Genomic DNA, 22,108 nt, shown 5'->3' with positions numbered 1-22,108 from the left:
ATGTTTGCCAGTAAGATTTCTCATAACATAGCAAGGGAAGTGGTGATTTTTGAAAAAGTTCTCTCCTAATTCTCCTTCTTGACGAGGTACGTCCTTGAATTGTAAACTCAACAATCATTTATACATCTTCCTTCTAAAATTCGAAACAATTAAAGCTTGACGATAATCAAGAAAGTATCCAAATTGTTTGCTCTTGAAAAAAATGTTGTTCTTTAACCATTATTACAAGCATACATTTCCATCATGGAAATCCTTTCCTCTGCTATTCTTTTCCATGCATCGAAACAAAAACATAGAAAAAGACTGAATGTTATCAATCTGATTAATCCAACGATGAAGGGTTCCTTCTCTATCGAAACAATACTGTACACCATCTGCATTTTGAATTATCAATCTAGAAACTTTCAAATACATCTCTGAAAAATCTGCAACTCTTCAAAACAAAACTTCTCGATCGTAAAATGATCGAAAATGCTCCTCTGTTTTGTTTTTGTGTGAATATTGTCGGCGGGAACATATCGAATGTTTTATTGTTCGAATCTAACGTTCGAATTAGATTTTCGAATAAAAACATTCGAAACTACACAGAAGAAAGAATCAAGGACAAGGCGGAAGTAAGTTTTAAAACAAAAACAAAAAGAAATTTATATCAGGACAATTTTTTTGAGTCGACAATAAATTAGTTATCACATGACTTCTCGTGCAATACTCGATATTTTACTCGTTCCGAGATTTTACCGATATTTTTCCTCGCCTAAAGGCTCGGAAAAATACTACGGAAAAATCTCGGAACTCGTAAAATATTTCTCGTATTGCACTCGAAGTCATGCGATAACTAGTACTTATTTCACTCTATTTCTAGGTTTATAAGTTTGGTTGTTTTTTAATTTTTGTCTTCAGTATCATTAATGGAAATAGTGTTTTTTTTTATTTCTAGGATCAAACATAATGAATTTGTAATTCGTTGTCATTTATTACACCGCTGTCTCAGTGACGCATGAGAAATTTTTAGTCTCACAATCCCTCCTGTTTTCTCAAATTGGCTGAAATAAATTCCAATTTCGGGAACTTTTTTCCTTGTTTCCTTAAATCCTTTTTTAAAACGCTTTTTAAAAATAATTGTCAAACTCATGAGAACTAACCATAAATTTAAAACTCCCTAGCTTACTTAATTTTCTTCTTCTTTCTTTTTCAGTGAAATAAGTAAAATGCAATCTAGTTTAAAATTAATGTTTGGTCTGTGAATGGTCTTGGAATGGTGATCGAGCAGATGAAAACGAGATCGTAACATCTGAGTAAAGTTACTCTTAACTTGAACATCATCATCAATGAAAAATAGATAACCGTCCTTTCCTTTGAAAGATAACAAGAAGCCGAAGCGGAATGAAGACCCAGCGGCATAACAATAGTCGAATGTTTGTTCGCAATGTTACAAATAGCCGTTTCTTCCGAAACAAACTCGGATTGACAAAGTGCTGCTTCTACAAAAACTTACAGCACCAGGGACAGCAACATGCTAATAAAAGGCCCGATGCTTGGCCAACGAATGAATGTAATTGCGAAGCAAATCTATTTCAATTATAACAAGGTACGCAATTCAATGATTCGATTCGTTCACTCTTCTAGATATTCACTTGCCATTGCAGGTCATTGTAGACTAGAACAGAATGGATCATATGGTCATTTCAGAACGTTATAGTGGACTTACCGTGTGGTATAGAGTCTAGAGAATCATTTACGCATTACGAATCATAGTACTGCTCCATTTTTTCTGAATCTGTTTTTCGACACTTGATGCAATTTCCTCGTGTTTCTCGTATTGGTTGATCTTCAATTTTCAATAGCTTTGCCATGCTTCAGATATGTATTTTTTACCCGTTTCAGATGGAGAGAAATTCAGCAGCCAATCAAATCCGTCCTTATTTACGTTCATTTCAACTATCCACTCCGAACAAACTACTATTAATCCGTATATCGTATAATTCATCCATATCAACGAAAGACGTTATTGAATCCTTGAAACAATAATATTCACTCGTAACTATCCACTCCGGTTGTTCGACATCGAATCATTCACGGGGAATCCACGTTGTTAGATCCTTGAAGCAATATTATCCAACATCCAATCTATGAAAGCTACCATTGCTGCGTCACATATATCTTATATAAAACACTAGATGAAGCATCTCCATCTCTAACGAAGCAAAATCTGATATAAGATTTTTTCGAGTAATATATTTTACTTTAAAATAAATTACAATCGTTTCTGGCTTTCCACATACCTTTACAAAGCCCGGAGGCATTCCTGGTACGCTATGAAACAATTCTACTTGCTATAAGGGTATAACATGAGCTAAAGTCAAACAATTTCAATTGTTGGTAGAAGGAAAAAGCTACGGCTATTTCAATATCATTTTGTGACTTGAGAGTGTCTAGTTGTTTTAGATCCTCTGACGCACATTATCGTAGTTTCCTATCTATCCAGCTCATCAATATACTATAATTTCGGTTGCTTTCTAAGGCTTTCATTTGACACAGTCTCTTTTATAATTTAAGACATCCGCGCCCTTTATATTCATTCAAACTAGCGTATGAACCGTACCACCTTACCAATCCATCCTCAAAAAGTAGGATTTGAGGTTTTTGGCTTTTGTAAAAAAATCTTTGTCTCAAAAAGGGAGTTTTTAGCCAATTGGGCTCTTCCAGAAAATCCCCGTACATGGGCGGTGGAGGATATTGTGTCCGGGGGGTAGTGAAAAATCTACAAAATTTTCCTTGTCCGGGGTACACTTGCTCTGTTTAGGGGTAATTTTGATTGTCCATGGGGTCAACTGATGCTTGCCCGGGGGTTAGACCTACTGTCCGGGGGTCAAAAGTCTCAATGTCCATTGGGTAAATTTCCAAAAATTTCATATCCTCCACCTCCCCCCATATTCAAATATTTTCTGGAAACGCCCATCGAGAGGGTCAAATCAATTTTTTTTCCATTTACCACAATTCAAACATAGAAAAATAAAGATTCAGGATGTCTACCACTCTGTTTTGGCTAGTTCCCTCAGGGCTTGAATGGTTTCAAACATCGGGACCACACTATGACATTAGATAATTGATTATAATAAGGCCTTATATTTAGAACATTTACGGCTTAACATTCCTTGTCACCGACCCTTAGGGACCCCTTCTCATTGGAAAATTAGCAGGTAAATCTTCCAAAGTTCCAAGTACACTCTAAAACACTTAAAGTTTAAAGCACACCGTTTTTTTTAGAACCTTACTAAATTTTCTAGCCCTAAATAAAAGATTCTAATTCCCATATATGAACTTATGTATGCCGTTACTTCGTATCTTCGGAATCAAAGATTTTTTTTGATTTCAAATGTTTGCAGACCCAAACCAAACCAAAAAAGATTTGTCAGTGTCGCCTTACCATTTTGAGATATCTAGTATGTTAGAATTGCCCCGTTGGGACAGTCTACTGGAAAATTTTGCCTGAATTCAGTTCCATGTGGGAAAAATATCCTGAAATCGCCGTCCAGTATACACAGGAAAAAACCATCGAATCACATGCGTGTGAAAACCCATATTCCCACGCCGGAATTTTCGAGAAAAAAAGTTTGGCATGTGACTTTTCTGGAATGACGGGCTGTTACTTTTTTTGTCTTGGGATTTCCAATATCACAGACTGGAGTATGTCTATTAGAAATTTTATTTTATAACTTAGACATGTGATATCTAAAAACACATGTGTAACTTTACTAAAAATTTTCAATCAAAAAAATAGGCGTGTGAAACTCGTCTTCCGTGATTTAAAAATATTTCAAATTACACCTGTGATGACTAATTTCACACGCAGCTGTTTTCGTAAATGCTCAGATTTAGTTGAGCGTGTGAAATTCCAATTCACACCTGTAACGCTGCCCATAAGAATAAAGAAAGTCACGCGTGTGAAATCAGTTTTCCGTGATTAAAATAAGAATTTTAACGAAACCTGGGATTTCTAATTTCACACGCAGTAATTTTCGTAAATGATCAGATTTAGTTTAGCGTGTGAAATTCCAATTCACATTTATAAAGCTGCCCAGAAGAATTAAAAAAGTCACGCGTGTGAAATCAGTTTTCCGTGATTAAAAAAAGATTTTTAACGAAACCTCGGATTTCTAATTTTACACGCAGTATTTTTTGTAAAAATGATCAGATTTAGTTTAGCGTGTGAAATTCCAATTCGCACTTGTAATGCTGCCCAGAAGAATAAAAAAAGCCACGCGTGTGAAACTTGTTTTCAAATTTTAGTTTAACGTGTGAAATTACTATTCACACCTCTAAAACTGCCCAGACGAATTAAAAAGTCAAGTTTTTGTTAGCTATGGGAATTGCAGTTTCAAAATGAAAATTAAGTTCAACCAAACTTAGAGATTTTCAATGTCACACGTGTAGGAATGTAAAATACAAAAGACTGAAAAAAATGGCAAGGTTTGGAGTGGTCTTTGCTCCGAATATGGAATTTTTAGACTATCAAGAATCACCAATAGCCATATATACTAAGTTCAACATAATAAATGATGAATAATAAATTAGAACTTGATAAATATGTTTTCAGTATCTGGTGAACCATTCGTCAGACTTTGAAATGATACGTTTTGGTTAATACCCAGCACAACGACTGTATGAAATAGTGAGGTTTTAGAGCCGATAAGGCGTTATGGTAACTCATGACTAGCATGTGTTACACAACATTAAGATCATGGGAGAGGCATTTCATCGGTAGGAAAGTATGCATCGATGAACATCAGCTCCCCGCCATTGGCAATACACCGACAAGAGCTTAATCAAGGTCAACCGCTGTGTTATCCCGACCGAGGACAAGTGAAGTTAGAAACTTGCTTACATGACTTGTTGTGAAGGAATAGAACGGCTGACCCCAGCTTCGCGTAACTTGTTTTTCGTCACGCACAGAACATTCGTTATTTTACTGTATCCCATGACCCTAATTTAACAGAACTCGGCTTTGTTGCTGACAATGAACTTGGATCAAACAAGTTTCAGATTTCATTAAAACCTTACATTTCAAACTAATTCGATTCCTTGTTTCTAAGGGTTTTTGGCCAATCTTTCCAAATCTTGAGCTAATTTATTTATTCATTTAATTTATTTTATCAATGAATTTTAGTGTTTTAAACTTATTTTTGTTTTCTTATTATCATACACTGGTTAACTATTTAGGAGATTTTTTAAGTCTTAACTCTCTTAGCCTTTTAGCAGTTGCACTTCTCTGCTTTGTTTCAGGCTTGATACTCTAAAAAAGTATTTTTGGCCTTTTGTCTTATTTTTGATACTTTAAATTTTGTAGCTGTTTACTCTTAGGTTCCAAATAAACTTGTTAATTTTTCGAAAATTTTCCAACCCCCCGGACCTTATTAGGACCCCCCCCCGTTTATTAATCTCTAAGAATATTTTCAGCTGTCAAAGAGAAGGCCCCTTATTTTGCTCTAAATAGCCTGATTTTAGCCTATTTTTACCTTATTTTTGGGTTTCAGAAGTACAATTTCCAACCCCCCGGCAATTAGGCCCCCCTCCGTTTATTAAAATCTAGAAAATTTTCCAACCCCCCCCCCCGTTTATTTGGAACCTAAGAGTATTTACTTTACATTCGTGAAAATATACACAATTGTATTCTACGAAAGAAGAAATATAATAATAATATATATTTCTATATATTTTTTTATAGAAATCTAGAAATATAAATTGGATGATTAAAAGTTGCAGTGCTATTAGAGACTGTCAAATGTTCTTTCACCTTCAATGTGAATGAGATTAAAAAACTCTCTCTTTAAAGATATTTAAAGACATTTCTGTTACAAGTGTTACAAACAGTAAACTTGAAAAACAAACTTCTTTTTACCTTCACAATCATCGACACGACAACCAAAAGTACCCTTGTTCGAAAATTTGCCAATCTGGCATTGTGCCGGGTAGTCCCCTGTCCAACACAAAAGCATGCAGCGCAGGGTTGCTTTCCCTGCTTTAATCGGCCCAACATCAATCGGATAGTCAACTTCTGTCCCTGAATAATCAAAAAAGTACACGCTCTTTATTATAAGAATAACTTGTAAAAAGATATTATCTGGGGGATTAAAAACAAATAATAAAGTATAACATGGCTTATAAGCATGTTCTAGTCCCCCCCTCAAGAATTTAGGTGACCCCTACTTGAGAAATACTCTAGGTCGCCCCTAAGTTTAAGTAACTAAGAAAATTTGAAGAATACTGTAGATATAATTTTTTAGAAGTATCATCTACCATCTTTTTGTCAAGCATAATCAAAGTAATACAATGGTCTGAAATAGTTTGTACAAGCAAATAACAAAGGGTTACTATTTATAGCAGAAGATTTTCAAAAATGCACTTTTTGGAACATACCCCAGTTCGGCTTGAATAACTTTAGGTGACCTCTAGCTGAATAAGTGGCCCCTAGCCTTAGACTAGAATCAGGTACCAGTTGCTGTTTAACCTTCTACCATGAAGTTGTGTATAATAATACTTAATAATATCCTCTAAAAGTACAATAACCTTATAAAAAAGGACATACCATGAATGAAAAGCTCTTCAAGCTCTGTAACAAGAGGTAACAAAAACGGGTCCAAAGAAGTTGGAGTTCTGTTTGGTAGATTACGCTCTGGGACAAAAGTTGATGTGTACACATGGTCATTTTTACAACGGTCTTCTTTTTCCATGTTTGCAATGTTCAGTTCTATTGAACCTTAAAAGGGTATGATGAAATTCTGTTATATTACAGTATAAACAGGTAAAGATTCAAAATTAGTTTTCCTTTAAGGATGTCCATAAACTGCCATAGCTCTTGATAGAATTGAAATTTTTGAAAAGATGATGAACATAGCCAGGACAAAAACCATAATCTGAATTTGTGTCACAATTTACCTTTTTCCAGCCAGTAAAATTTCGATTGCCTCTTTTTCCAAAAATGTTTATAGACAGTTATAGAGGTAATAACAGCATAAAAGGTTTCTGCTCTTTTACTATAAAAAACTTCTTAATTTTTTCTTTTTTTCAATTTTTATTATTATTTGATAAAGAGATTTTCCATTTATACTTTAGGGAGTAATTTTGGCCATCATTCTATAGAATTATAACTTTTCTGATTGTGGCTTATTAGAATCTAAGTGACAGGCTTGAAAACACAATTCTTATGTTTCATTCATTAAGTTAATCTTTATGGTTTATTTAAGCAACTTACCAGTGGAATAAGAGACACCTCTTCCAAATTTGGGAGACCAGCCATCCCAATGCCCAATTAAGCCGATGTTTCTTGGGTCACCAGAGACAATTTCTGGCCTAACATGCTGCTTTTTATTGCAATTGAAACATTGAATTTCACAAGGCTGGTCACTGGTAATGTTTAACTCCATCAAATTTATGTATATTTTGCATTCAATACATTTGTGTGGGAGTGGCCATGTTTTCTCTGGGTCCCAAAACCACACTCTGTAACTCTTTAAACCGATACCCATCCCATAATTCTTTCAAGGGGTATGTTACGCCTGTTTTTCCAAGCCACTTATCTCTATTTTTCCAATGACCAAGCATCTTAGTGGTTAGTTCTGTATTAATCAACCAACGTTTAATTTTATCCTTCAACGGAAGGTAATAACAATTGACTATAGGATGCTCGTCACAATCTGGGCAAGTTTGGTCAACATTTACAACATAAAAATGTGCTGGATGCTCCTCATTGTTAAAACAAATTCTGGTATGCTCCGGATTAGCATATAGCCCTGTCTGTTTAAGAATGGACATTGCAGAAGCATAAGATTTCGGCCAATCATTTTCTATATCCATGAAATTGTTGATCAAACTTCCAACATATGCCAGAAGTTTTTCCGTGTTTCCAATCGATGCATTCATCTCTGATGCAATGGTTAGCGTTTGAAGCAAATTCTCCATGATAACACTAAATTTCAAAATTGAAAACATGATATTCATTTGAAGCTTGATAAGTAGTACTACAGGGTATTTTCCAAGCACTTTTCCTTACCACCGTTTTGTTCTGAAAAATTTAGGTTCCGTTGTTGTCAATCCTTATCTTTTGATAAAAGCAATACTTTTATTTTGAACTAAATAAACTAAACAAAACTCATTTTCATACCGTGAAAGAAGATAAATTTGAAATTTTACCTTCGAAAACTACTTGTTAGACTCATTGCAATAGATCGAGTTGATTTTCCTTTGATTTTTTGTACCGTAATTTCTCTTCTTTGCATTATTTACCTTTCACATATTTTTCTTCACAAAATTGAGTTTGAAAACTCAATTTCAAATTGAGTTTTTGCCACCGAAAAACAGTGGTAAAAAAGTGCTTGAAAAATACCATCTACGACTAGTAGTGCTACCACTTTTCTTCAGTCCCTCGAACTTCCTTACTCAAAGAGGAAATTTGGATAAGTAGTAGGCCAAAAGGTACTACATTTTTTCACCAGTTCCCCTATTAGCATAGCTTCTGGAGTTATTCTTTTATATAATGATGATCAAATTGATACCATGGTTTGTGATATCAATTTGAATTTGCCACCTCTAACGGGGTGGGGGTCTTAGAATCTCAGACATCATGACGTTTAGCAACGTGGTGGTAAAATAAACTTAAAAATCCTTTTTCTCTTTTGAACAAAATTTCAATTATTTTTCCATTCAGTCAAATGTCTGAAATATATATTTGCAAAATTTTAAGTAGTACCGTTCAAAAGTATCAATTTGTGCAAAAAATGAATTTTAAGATGCAAAAATTGAAAAATCAAGTCAAAATATCTCTAAAATTTCTTTGTACATGTGTACTAAAATACCACATTGGGGTGGTGCTATGCAAAAAATTCTCCAAAACCTTTTAATATAAGAGGCCCCCCCAGCGGTTTGCGTGATGGCGTGATTGGGACTTTTTTCTTGCGTGATGAGAGATTTTTTTGGCGTGATGGCGTGATCAAGATTTTGGCGTGATGCGTGATAGGGCAAAAATTTGAGGCGTGATGTGTGATTTTAGCAGTTTTCGTGATGCGTGATGGAGAAAATTTTTTTGCGTGATGGCGTGATTAGGGGTGCCACTGGGGGGGGCCTCATATAACACTCATATATGTCTGAGACTTTAGTACCAACCCCCCCCTGCCTCCAAATGACACTTGATAAAACAGCCAATGTAATTTTTTTATGTTTGTTCTTTCACTTGTCACTTTTTTTTTGGAAATAAAATGCACAACTTTCTAAAATTGTTTTTATTTTAGTAAGGGACAGTGCTGAAATCAGAATTTTGAGCCCAATATCTCTGACTCACAGGGCAAACCCATCTTGAATTTTTTAATTTGGGGGATGGCAGCAAAATTAAATTTTGTCAGTAACTTGAACTGTTTTTCCTAGCATACTTTTACCATTCTTGGCTGCTGCCATTGGTAGAAAATCAGTATGATAAAATTCAGTCCGCTAAACATAATTTCTTGTGCAAGATCCTAAAAAAGTACCTTAAAGGAAGAAATTTTGGCGGAAAGAAAATTTGGCGGATTTGGCGGAAATCCGCCAAATTAAGTTCCCGCCAAAATTTCTTTTTCCCGCCATCCGCCAAATTAAATTCCCGCCAAATTAAACATTTTGAAAATATGATCTCTTTTAAGGTGTTTTTGCTATTTTTTCGCTGTTTTGACGCCATCTTAAGGTTAAATTTTTAAGCGACCACTAAATTAAATTCCCACCAAATTTAGTTTTTTCGTCCATCCGTCAAATTAAATTCCCTCTGAAAAAACTTTTTTGGCCATCCGCCAAATTAAATTCCCGCCAAAATTTCTTCCTTTAAGGTAGTACTATTAGAAAATTTTGAGCCAAGGCAACCATTTAAAAATTGCTCTGTTCATGTCGCAAAGGGTGTTAAAAGTGCAGACGGGTGGGCGTTCGGAAAGATTTCTGGGTTTTTGAAAACTGTGCCAGGAACTCAATTTATTTTTCTTGAGAGCAGAGGTGGTGACGCGAACAGAACAATTTTTCGATGGCTGCCTAATCACAATTTCATGTTGAATAATATTAGAAACTAACTAACTAATTAATAATTAGCTGCCAGTAAAAGTGTGTGCTAAATTTTCTTGTCATTGTTTTGATGCTGGAGTCAGCTGGATTTTTTAATTTTATCTATCTATATTTTAAGTATCAAAAGGTCCTAAGACCCATTATCCATACATCCAGACGATCCCAATCAAACGGAATCGACGATCGAACCAGTCGAACCAAATCGAATGCAACCGACTGATTGAAATTTGATTGTCGAACGCAATCGAATCTCAATCGAATATTACCGCAATTTTAAGATTTGATTGATATTCGATTGTGTTTGATTGATGTTCGATTGCGTTCGATTAGGATTAGGAAGTTCTGTGGTTACTTTTGGAATTGGAAACTATCAGTGTAGCTGGAACCTCGATATTCCAGGATTAGAAAAAGCTATACCTGTTATCTTTTTTCTTTAAAGAATCAACAAGCCATCAACATCAATAAATTACACACATTTACTCAGAGAAACTTTTAAAATTATCTGCCATTATGACTTTCTTGAAGCCGTTCTGAAATGAACCAATCGGGTTATGAATCGGAATTCCTATGGGAGTTCTTTTCCGAAATTTGTAAAATAGCTGAGTCGGCAAAAAAACTTTTCCCGGGGGTTTGAGGGAAAAACAGAACTGCTGTCATTTGTTTTTTATTTAACCAGATATTTAAATTTGGGCTCAAAAATTTTTAAATAAATAAGTTAATAGTATTCAATATATTATTTGTATCTATCAGAAAATAAAACACTTACAGAACGACATCGTTTATCATTTGGAATACCCCCGTATTTGGACCATTCTATGGTGGGCGTAAAATAGGGCGGAAACTAAGTAGCACCCTCAGTGCAAGATTGCCGCCTCATCTTTATTCGCCCGCGCGAGAATGAGAGCTAATCATTTTTTTCTCGCGCGCTCAAGGGGAAAAGGAAAGTGATCGATATTCTTTGAAGGAAAAACGTCAGAAACAAACCCAAAGACCAAAAGATGTATTTTGTTGTTGACAATCGATCCTGTGAAGATGAAAAAATTTCTGCTTTGCGTTTTTTTCGGAACGCTGAAAAACTCTAATTTCGATCATCCTTTAAGATAAAGAGGTTGCGAGATTTGGGTTAGCGAGGCAAAAATCGCTAAAAAGCTGGTAAAATCGTAATCCTCAAAAATCGAGGTTCCAGCTTCACTGACTATAGACCTTTTTTCAAAGAGCCCACCCTGTTGAATAATTATGTAGTCCAGCAGAAAAACAATGATAAAGCCATGCATAATTATTACAATTTGCATGATACAGTAATTATGCATGGCTCTATCATTGTTTTTATGGCTGGACTACATAATTATATATTCAACAGGACCTCCTCTTCGAAAAAAGGTCTATTGAAAGCCAATAGAGTTTATTCTCTCAAGGGTGTCTGTGTTAAATTTCACTGCTCTCAGTCGTAATTTGCTCCTATAAAACGATTAGGATTAGGAAGCAATAATCGAATGTAGTCGAACAACAATCTAACCAATCGAATATTACCCAGAATTTTGACTATCGATTGAGATTCGATTGCGTTTGACAATCGCATTTCGATCGGTCGATTGGGTTCGATTTGGTTCGACTGGTTCGATCGTGGATTCTGTTCGACTGAGATCGTCTGGATACATACTTCAAATAATTATCCAACATGACATAAACATTGATCGTGATTTTATAGCAAAAGGGGTATACATCGGACGTACACCGCGTACATGCCTTTGTTTCCCAGACTGGGATATGAAACAAAAAGAATTATATAATACATAATAGATTTACCTACGATAACCATTTTCTTCTGCACCATCGCCTTCTATTTCCATCCCATTATCGACATTGATATCGTCATCATCATCATCATCATCATCCAGATGATCTTCTGGTTCACAACTGAAGGTAGTATTATCTTCACTTTGAGCATTATTGTCTACAGAATCATAATCTGAAATAAGTTCTTGGCAATCAGCCTGTATTTCTTCAGCAACATAAGAAGAAGAAGAATCACTTTGAACTTCTTCCTCGACTGCCTCATCGTCTGAACCATCTGAAGAAGTCCTTGTTTCCTCGTCATTAACGTTATTCTGATTGTCTATCAAAGCATATTGTGTGCGATGTCTTTCCTCTGTTGACCTACTCACAGCTTTTTTTCCACAATTGATACATGGGCAGTGTTTGTGAGGCTGCATTAGTGAATCAGAGCACCAGCAAGGTAGAATTTCGTGTTTTTGCCAAGATAACTTTCGTTTTGACATGATGATGATTGTTTGTGGTTGTGTTGTTATAAAAATGACAGTTAATTGTGTAATGAAAAATCGAATCAATCTTCAATAGCAAACGATGACTTTTTGAAACCAGCAACAGAAAATCTTGGATGAAAATACCCTACCATCTTATCTTTACCAAAAACAAAATTTCGAATCAATTTGATTGGTCAAATGTCGAAAATATGATGCAATCAAGCCGAATAAGCCAATCAGCGGCTCAAAGCGCCAAATTCAAATTCATTGTAATGGTTTTACTTCCTAAATTAAATATTCATCCGAAAGACTGAGTAAAGTGACCACGTTTAAAAATTTCAAGATAAAAATTACAGACCGCTGCAAACATAAATGATTTTGAGAATTATACTGAATGAAACCCAGAAAATTAACATTATGTTTAGAATTGATCTGTTTTATGATTTTTTGTCATTCTAAAGTTTTAAATTTCTTCCGAACAAGCACTTCACACAATAATTGACACAATTATTTGAATCCTTTTTTGGTCTGTAATTTTTAAATATCGGGAAGAATTTGTTTCTATAGATTTTATCAAAACATCGCTCAGCTACACGTGCACGGCTTTCGGCTTTGACTTTTAATTTTAACTTGTACCAAGAAAAAAGTCAAACCAAGAAGACAAAAAATTGCACCAAACATGTCAATGCGAAACAAAGTGCCTACTGAAAATTTACTAAACCTCAATACTGAAGAGGTTTCCACCATGTTGACAGACGTCCTTCCCCCCGACGTGGCAGACCACCTTGTTGGTAAGTTACTTTTTTTATTAAAAAAATGTAAGTCTTACAGAATAGATTCTCCTATATCTCGTATTCTATCCTCCATCTTATGCAGAGAAAATGTAGGATAATAGGGAAATAATGAAAAATTGGACAAATACATGTTTTTTTTTTATAAGCATAACGCTTATAAGCATATGAAGGCTCAGATTTGCAGATTTCCTAAGCATAACATAAGCATATACGCTAGCCTGAAATATTTTTCAAGTATTCAATCTCTTTTTATTCAAAAGGTTTGCAAGTGGTCAAGTAAAAAAAGACATTCCACGGCTAGCCACATTCCACTGCTCAAAAATTTAAATGCTTTTTGAATCGAATATTAACAAAATTTTAAAGATTTTACTAAAAAATTTGGTTGGGTGAATCAAAAGCATGATAATTCTTAAGCATATAATAAGCATATTCTATGTCTGGATGCTTTGAAAGCTTAAGCATACTCGAGCCTGACGAAGGGGCATACACTTGCTTATAAAAAAAAAAACATGTATTCCACACTGGCTTTTTTTCAGAGCAGCTAAAAGACTGAGGAGACTCAAACATTGTAGAATAATTTTTAAAATTGCTCCCAAAGATCTTTTTTTTTTTCATTTGAGAACTCACCCCCAGCAGTTTGCGTGATTGATGGTGTGATTGGGACTTTTTTTTGGGGTGATGGCGTGATTTGAAAACTTTTTTGACATGATCAAGACTTCGGCGTGATTCATGATAAGGCAAAAATTTGAGAAGTGATGCATGGTTTGGGCTATTTTTTTATGACAAATTTTAGCAATTTTTGTTATGTGCGATGGAGAATTTTTTGGCGTGATGAGGGGTTTTGCTGGGGGGGGCTCATTTGAGGGCAAGTAATGTGTCCTGTTGTAATTTCTTATTCAATAGACCTTCGCTTTTGGCCAAAGTTCTATATTGATATTTATTTTCCGCTGATGCCAAACTATTATCCATTAATTTTATCTAATTAGCACAACAAATGGATGGACAATTACTATACACATTGATAACAACAGATGATCAATTTCTTACACTGGACAAAATGGGGCTCACTGCCAGGCAGATACTTGTATTTAAATCTGTTTATCCAAATTTGACAACTGATAAACCTGTGCCAATGACACCATGCAGGGCAAAAGTGCAAAATCACATTGAGAATATGCAGTAAGTAGATGATTGTATACCTTTTTGCAAATTGCAATATTGTAACAGTTTGGATCACATTGAAGATACCTTATTACACTTATATAACTTATCAAGTATATAACGCGGGGAAAATGAGTGCGACAATTAATTAACGCAAGAGGCAGGATTTTTGAAAACTACCTTAGCTCAAATTTTGTATTTCATGTTGAATAATTAAAAACTCCACCATCAAAACAATGACAAGAAAAATTTATTACACTGTTTTACTAATTATGTACTCCATGTGTTATTGTTCTAATGCTGGAGTTTTTAATTATTCAACATGACTTTGTGATTTGCAAAAGGTCTATTAACACGAGGGTAACCAATTCGTGTTAATAACATGAGTAGATATATAAGTGTAATAAGGTAGGTAATTTAGTTTCAACATTCTGTGATCTTAGAAAGGCCATATTCTCCATAGACAAAATTAGCAAATTAGCAAAAAAGAATTAGTGTGTTTTATCCTGAACTTAGGAAAATTCTTCAAATCCACCATGTATTGCAAAAACTAAAGATTCTTGAGATTTCTTGTCATCCCATCTTTGTTGTCAAGAAAAATATGTCATTGTTTATACTTTTTACTTATATATATTTATTGACACTGACTGAGATAAAAGACAGATAATGAATACATTGAACCCAATTATTAAAGTGAAATTAAGAATAATTCTACCTTTTTCTTTTAGACAAACAACTATCAGGAATCAAGTTGCTAGAAAATGGACTGGTAATTCTTTGCCAACTTTTTCAAAGGAAAGCCAAAGCAATATTGAAGAACTTACTGATTTTGTGAAAGACTTACAAAAAATTCCAATTTTGAAATACCTGGAAGAGAAGACCATCAGGAAGAAAATCGTCAAAATCATGAGCGAAAGAAGAAGAGCAGTTCGTGGTGGGAGGGACTATGAGGTAAACCATTTTTGCAGCTTTTCTTAAACAATGTATTCTAGCAGCTCAATTAATTCATTCAAAGTCCCCTTTTAGGTCTCTACTGTTCTTTGTAGGATTAATAAGGACAAGTTGACAGTTAATGTAATGTAATGTACTTACTTGGATTATAGGCTCCAACAAAGAATGCATCAAAGCCCGAAAAGAAAGCCAGGAAAAAACTTGATTTGGGAAACAATGTAACGGTATTTCAATTTTTGCATCAAATTTAAAGTTCTTTTTCTTTCTTCAATCTTGGCAAGAACTAATTTTGGCGAATGTCAGGGTAAATTGTATTATTTTTGCCTTAAATGTGTTTAAATTACTACACTTTGGACATTTTTAATGAAGACACTGGAAGGACACCATATTTGAATTTATTTGACTCATTTGAAGAAATGGGAACGTCAAATCGGCTAAGTTCACTTTGAGTTGAAATTTTATCCTTTTCTGTCTTAAAGGGAGATGCAAACACTACAGCAAATGATGGCATAGATATTCAGGTACATGGACAATTTTTCGCTGTGGCTCATTTTTCTGTTTTTGAAACTTTAGCAAAAATTTACTTCTTATCTTGGCTGATTCAACAAAGGTGTTGAACCTTTCAGACATAAAGAAAAAAATTCTTGAAATGTCAAAAGAAATTTTGCTTAGTCATATCTAAGTACTGTACACTGTTTCCACTTAAAATAAGGTCTGTGCTTAAGGTTCTAGTGTTTCTTGTTGGGAAACTTGCCAGGCCTCATTATGACAGGTATACTTGACCATTGGCCATTTCTAATTTAATGAATTTGTTCAACCATAGATTAATTCAGCTAATAAAAGAAAGAAAAACAAAGAAAAAACCGAAAGTAGTCCTAATAAAAAGATAAGGAAAAGTGTAAGTAGATATTTGTGTTTTAAGATGTTATTTTGCAAGTCATGTGTTACCAGATTTTGTAATCTGCAATATTGTGTCATTTCTTTTTTGAAGAAATTTGAATTAAAGCAAGATAAACAACAAACTTGTAATAATCGTCTTTAAAAATCAAATTTTTGTGAGATTTTTTAGATTAGTTAAAATTATTTGACTTCCCAAAATTTATTTTCGAACATTTCCGGCCGAGCCGGAAATATGCCGGAAAACCGGTTTTTTGGCATTTTCTCGAGAATCATTAGAGACAAAGAATTAGAAAAAACATGAAGTCCAATTTTTGAAAAACCGAAAATAAACAAATCGAGATTTTCATTGAAGAGAGAAGAAAAGAGAAAACAACTTCAAAAATCTCAAAATGAATGAAAGGAAAATGGCAATAAATATGATCAATTATACTTTTCAAAATGATGATTTTTGGCATTTTCTCGAGATTTCTTTTTTGATTCATTTTGTTATATGAGTTTTGATTCTATTCCGACTTTTTTTGCAGATTCTTGGACTTTATATTTCGTATATTTGTAGCAATTCAAGCATTTTAATTGTCAATTTTAAGCCGGAACTTTCTAATCGCCGGATATTTTCGCCGGAAAACGGTAAATTTCTCGAGCTTATTTATATTTTTCATGAAATTTTGCACACTGATGCAAAATGGCAATATTGTACTAAAAATATTTTTTCAAAATGCTATTTACATTTTCTCGATTTTTCATCTAGCTTTTCTGATTTTTGCAGAATTTTTGCAATGCTCAGGAGTTCGATATTTCTTGAAAATTTCTTTGATTTATTCTTGATTTCTAGTTCACACAAAAACATTATTGATAACATTGATGATTCAATTGTCAATAGATTTTGCACCAGAACTTTATTTTTGATTTTTGCGTTATCATTAAACGATATATGATGATTTTTTAAATCAACTTGAAGCAGCTTGTTTAGATTAAGTTTCTGAAAATATCTTGCCTTCATAACCTTATAGAGTATGGATCCAAAAGAGAAGAAAGAATATCCGAAAACACCAAAACAGAGGAAGGAGAAAAGGAAAACTTCAACTCAAAATGATGAGGTAAGAACTTAAATCCTAAATATGATCCACTTTTTTTATTCTTTTGATATTGTTTGATTTTGCAGACTTTGCAGAGGTTATATATTCAATATAATTTTTCCTTAATGTAATAACAGCGAAAAGGGCTAATTACTCTTATTATTCTATTTTACAGGACGACCGAGTTGATATTTTCTCTCAGGATTTAGTAAGAAATTTGATATCTTTGTTATACCATAAAGAAAGGAATGTGACAGAACATTTATTTTGGCAAATATTGGGATTCAACTTAGCAAAGCTAATGCAGTTTTTTCCAAATTTAATTTGATTTGAAAAGTGAAAAATTTCTCCCTTTAAAAAAAGTTCATGATATAGGTTTATAATTCAAATACTTATACTCTTTCCTTTTTTTAGTTTGGCAATCAATATAAAGCAATTGATCCTGATGAAACAGCTTCCCTAACATCATCACCGATCAAATCACCGATCAAATCACTAAGGAATACACCAGAAAAGGTATGATCATTAACTTTTTCTTATTTCTAGCCTTCTTTTTTGGACAGTTTTAAGTTTCCTCCTTTGCAAATACAATCATTCTATTTTCAAGTAATGCTTAATTTACCATTTAGGAAAAATCTGATATCAGCGATGTTGGGTCTCCTGATTACCCTCCAATACCCCAACAAAGAAAACTGCAAGGTAAAATGCATTTCATTCATTTACTAAAGTTTTTAACAATTTTACACTCTGTTAGCTTATTTTTCACGATTTTCAGGCTTTTTTATGTTCTTTAAAATGTTATTAAAATGCTTACTTTATTCACTTAATCACAGGAATTCACTTTATTGACTTAGAGGGGTCTTGAAATCAGCATTTTTAAGCCATTTCTAATCTAAAATATAGGATTGTTTTGTTCTTAGATTTTTGCTACACCTTCTATTCTTATAAAATGCATGTAAGTACATAGCTCAAATTTATGCTAAAGTTAAAGTGCTTAATTCGCTTTTAGAAGAGTCACAAGATCCTTTTGAATCCATGACGCAAAGCCTGACGGAGCAATACGGAGTGAAAGGTAATATTGGCATATTTGCACTCTATTCTTGCTGAGAAAATTGGTGTCTGGTTTGAGGTTTTCTTTTCAATTTCCTGTTTTCTAAAAAAAGAACAGGCTGTCATATTGTATCAGAAGGCGAAGGTGATTTTATGTAGTGTTCATCAAACCTGTCAAATATTCTATACTATAGCTTTATCTATTTCAGATCTATCGGACGAAGACTTGCGTAACATTGCTTTTTTCATGACCGTTATGAAGCCAACCCTGCCCGAAGAGCCTATTTCAAAGAAAGATTTACTATCGACCATTTCAAAAACGGATTTCAAAACGTCGGTGCGCCATTCCACTGATACGATTGGAACACTATTTGGAGGATGGCTAATTGAACAGAAGAAGGTGCTCCCACTGGCGAAACATATAAAGGAATATACAGACTTCTACATCGACAAAATTTGGGCATTGAAATCTGGTATATTGAAGCGTCAGAAAGGTAAAAAGTAAAATATGATTGACATACAGTACAGTGATGTGTCTAAAAGAAAGCGGGAAAGCAATATTGGTATTAAATACCTTAAGTGTATTAATTTTGGCGGTTGGCCAAAGGGTAAATTTTGGCGGATGGTATATTTTGTAAAATTTGGCGGGTATTTAATTTGGCAGGTTGGGAATTTTTAGCAAATCTAAAATTTTAATGGTTTTAACTTAAAAATGCTGATTTTCAATAGAATTTCTATCCTAAAAAGATTTTGTTAAATTTGGGGATGTTCTGGAGTTTTTATAAGATACTTCACTAATTGGTCATTAAAAGTAACAGAGATGACGCGTTCTTTAGAAAAAGTAACAAAATTGTTTTATTACAGGTTAACGACTTACCAAATCAAATAAGAGCTTGTAAAAACTCCAGCTTGTCCCTAAATTTGGCGGGCATTTAATTTGGCGGACGGCCAATTTTTAAAATTTTGGCGAAAATTTAATCCTGCCAAAATGAATACACATAATATCGAATTTTAAGCTTAAATGTTAACTTTTTTGTTTCTTCACGTTCAAACGACCAGACTTGGGTCATACCATTGAGAAAAATTAACATGATATATCTATATTTTTCCTTCGACATTCTTTGGAACGTTTTTCCTTGAGTCCGTCAACAAAAATCGAGAAAACCAGTCAAAATTCGCTTCGCTATTTATAAATTATATTCTCCTTTTTACTGTGAGGTTTCTTCAGTTTGTATAAAATTTAGTCTTCAAGTTCATTACTTAATATTAATCAAGCCAATTCGTAAAGATTGAATACAATCTTGTTCTTTGTAAAAAGGCTAACAGGTAAATAGTTTTTTAAAAACGAAAAAATGGTTATTTATTTACATTTCATGTATTTTACAAATACTGTTTTATTTTTTTCTAAAAAGTGTGTAAATTTTGTTTTACGAGATCTTGTTTATATTTATAAAAATACTGTATATATTTTTTAAAGATTTTTAAAAACGAAAATCTAGCTTGATATTTATTTTTTTTTTTGTGATTTTTTACCACACGTCACTTTGTGTTTATCTAGATAGTCTGTATACTTTTTTGTAGGATATCTCTTAAATATTTATTGTTAAAGCTTCTAGAGCTTTTTTTACCTAAAAGAAAACTGTCTTAAATTTCCAAGCAGGTCGACATTTTAGAATTTTTTTGGTTGCGACTTTTGATCTAACACGTCATTTGTGCCTTTCGATTTAACACGCCGGAAAACCAAATTAACACGAGCCACTTTTGGGCTCCTCCTCTGTGATTTTTTATTTAACACGCCGGAAAACCAAATGAACATGAGCCAGTTTTTGGGCTCCTCCTCTGTGATTTTCGATTTAACACGCCGGAAAATCAAATTAACATGAACCAGTTTTGAGCAACTTACCCGTGATTTTCGATTTAACACGCCGGAAAATCGAATTAACACGAGCCAGTTTTGGCCTCCTCCTCTGTGATTTTTGATTTAACACGCCGGAAAACCAAATGAACATGAGCCAGTTTTGGGGCTCCTCCTCTGTGATTTTCGATTTAACACGCCGGAAAATCAAATTAACATGAACCAGTTTTGAGCAACTTGCCCGTGATTTTCAATTTAACACGCCGGAAAATTGAACCTGTTGGGGGCTTCTTGACTGTGATTTTCGATTTAACACGTGGGATTCTCGATTTTAAGGAGAAATACCAAGTTTGTAATTTAAGGTTTAACAAGTGGGAAACTTGGTTTCACACGTGTGAAAAATCATCATGTGATTGACATTTTCACATCCATGTGAATCTGTGCAGGATCACACGCGTGTAACTCGCGTGTGAAACATATACTTTCACATGGCTGGAATTTAGTATTCACACGCATGTGATTCAATGATTTTTTCCTGTGGATATTATAATGATATAATAGAAATACAAAACTTTCTCATTTTGTTCTTTTAATTCAAACAAACAAAAATATTATTGTATAAAGTTCCGAATGAATTCGCACACTTAGTACAATTATCATATTGAAAATTCCTTGATTATAAAGCATGCATAGAATTCAGTTCTTCCCTAAGGATACATCGTTCTGCCGATAATTTTTTATTGACTCTGATATTGAGTTTTAAATATTTTTTCACAGGTACACTGCAATCCAAACAAATTTCAAAAACATTGAGGCTACATATGCTAAGCATGAAATCGAACGCGAGATTCGATCATTGAAAGGAGTTCCGCTGCGTTGGAGACACAAAGAAGACGACAGAAATGCGGTAAGATTAATTCTTCGTTTGGGTAAAGTTTTGACAACTCTACTTAAAATCTACGTGAAATCGTGATTTTCGATAATGGAAAGAAAAGGTTTCAACAAGCTTTTTACAGTGTTTTAATTGTTAACTTTGGAAAGCCTCATAGAATCAAATATGCGGCGTCAAGTAAGTGTCTTTAGAAAAAACGTTATAAAGAAAGACCAGCAAGACTAATTCAGAAAAAAGTTTATTGGATTATGATCTTTCATTGTCTAGGTTGTATCGAGTCTTGAGGGTGCCAAGATATATGCCAAACAATGCGTTGAGCTAGGAGATGATGTTTCATCGCTTGTCATCTTCATTGGTTGTGGAGGTGACCAAAATTTACATGTAGCAGATGACCTCGTAATTGTTGCAGCCCAAACCGATGGTTTAGATGTTGAAGTTTACCAAAGCTTTAGGTCATGTTACCTCCCCGGGAATGATCTGCATGTAAAAAAAGGGTCTTTCGTCCTTTTTACCGATTGTGTCGTGGGTATGGTGGAGGAATTTGTCCTGACGAAGGAAGCAAATGGCGACCCTTCCAAATACCTTAAAGTACACGAGTTTATCTTCACTGGGAGAATGGAAAAAGATTTTCGTATTTTTGAACGCTCAAATGCGATGGCTGTGAAAAATGTAAACGCGATTAGTCGCCCTGTTATCATTTATCAAGAAAATGAAAATGACTTTTTATGTATTGATGTTCATAGACCATATTTTCATTTTGATTTTGAAGTGCTCGATTGATATTGGATAAAATAGCACTTATTTATTGTAGTATTTTACCTGATTCGAATTTGCTTATTTCTGACCGTTGATTTTTCTGTCTCAGTCTTGACTTTAACTCTAATCTAGATTAACACTTTCACAGGAGATTGATAATGAAATTTACAGAAACAGACACAGATGAAAGCCTGGGGTTGCTGAGCATTCTCCTTCAGTTTCTGAAGAACTTTCTTTGACCATCCCTAATAATAATATATTGAGATTTGTATGGATCTCTACAAAGATTAACTTTTTCTTATTAAAAAAAATTATTTTGATATCACAAAATGTAC

At 33.9% G+C, this 22,108-nt stretch overlaps 2 protein-coding genes and 1 long non-coding RNA gene across 4 annotated transcripts; 2 read left to right on the top strand and 1 right to left on the bottom strand.

The window, feature by feature from the left end:
* Positions 1 to 5,656: 5,656 nt before the first annotated feature.
* On the bottom strand, positions 5,657 to 7,490 carry LOC136805465 (uncharacterized). The gene is made up of 3 exons (XR_010846405.1): positions 7,253 to 7,490; positions 6,587 to 6,757; positions 5,657 to 6,061 (listed from the first exon to the last, which is right to left on the bottom strand). It is a non-coding gene; the product is annotated as an uncharacterized lncRNA (long non-coding RNA).
* Positions 7,491 to 13,653: 6,163 nt separating this feature from the next.
* On the top strand, positions 13,654 to 16,305 carry LOC136805464 (uncharacterized). Of its 2 annotated transcripts, none has more exons than XM_067062038.1 (5): positions 13,654 to 14,311; positions 15,022 to 15,244; positions 15,397 to 15,462; positions 15,724 to 15,765; positions 16,068 to 16,305. In XM_067062038.1, the coding sequence occupies exons 1-5, from the start codon at positions 14,127 to 14,129 to the stop codon at positions 16,284 to 16,286; spliced, it is 735 nt and encodes a 244-aa protein (XP_066918139.1). In that variant the 5' UTR covers positions 13,654 to 14,126; the 3' UTR covers positions 16,287 to 16,305. The 2 variants fall into 2 exon arrangements, with proteins under 2 accessions (XP_066918139.1, XP_066918138.1); XM_067062037.1 differs by having other exon boundaries at positions 15,397 to 15,468.
* An 816-nt stretch (positions 16,306 to 17,121) lies between these two features.
* LOC136805463 (uncharacterized) lies at positions 17,122 to 18,801 on the top strand. The gene is made up of 6 exons (XM_067062036.1): positions 17,122 to 17,241; positions 17,396 to 17,428; positions 17,635 to 17,736; positions 17,850 to 17,919; positions 18,230 to 18,292; positions 18,480 to 18,801. Exons 1-6 carry the CDS (start codon positions 17,158 to 17,160, stop codon positions 18,773 to 18,775), a joined length of 648 nt encoding a protein of 215 aa, XP_066918137.1. The 5' UTR covers positions 17,122 to 17,157; the 3' UTR covers positions 18,776 to 18,801.
* The last annotated feature ends 3,307 nt before the right edge of the window (positions 18,802 to 22,108 follow it).

Source organism: Clytia hemisphaerica, unplaced genomic scaffold (genome assembly GCF_902728285.1).
Source record: "Clytia hemisphaerica strain Z4C2 unplaced genomic scaffold, Clytia hemisphaerica genome assembly, whole genome shotgun sequence".
Lineage (NCBI taxonomy): Eukaryota > Metazoa > Cnidaria > Hydrozoa > Leptothecata > Clytiidae > Clytia > Clytia hemisphaerica.
The sequence above is the reverse complement of the archived record's forward strand: the minus strand, read 5'-3'. Positions and strand labels throughout refer to the sequence as shown.

Bases quoted from the DNA above. Each gene is read 5' to 3' on its own strand.
- LOC136805464 (XM_067062037.1), top strand. From the start codon at position 14,127: ATGGATGGACAATTACTATACACATTGATAACAACAGATGATCAATTT. The intron at 15,245-15,396 runs GTAAACCATTTT...CTTGGATTATAG, and splicing joins GTGGTGGGAGGGACTATGAG to GCTCCAACAAAGAATGCATC. The intron at 15,766-16,067 runs GTACATGGACAA...GTTCAACCATAG, and splicing joins ATGATGGCATAGATATTCAG to ATTAATTCAGCTAATAAAAG.
- LOC136805463 (XM_067062036.1), top strand. From the start codon at position 17,158: ATGGATCCAAAAGAGAAGAAAGAATATCCGAAAACACCAAAACAGAGG. The intron at 17,920-18,229 runs GTAAAATGCATT...ATTCGCTTTTAG, and splicing joins CCAACAAAGAAAACTGCAAG to AAGAGTCACAAGATCCTTTT. The intron at 18,293-18,479 runs GTAATATTGGCA...TATCTATTTCAG, and splicing joins GGAGCAATACGGAGTGAAAG to ATCTATCGGACGAAGACTTG.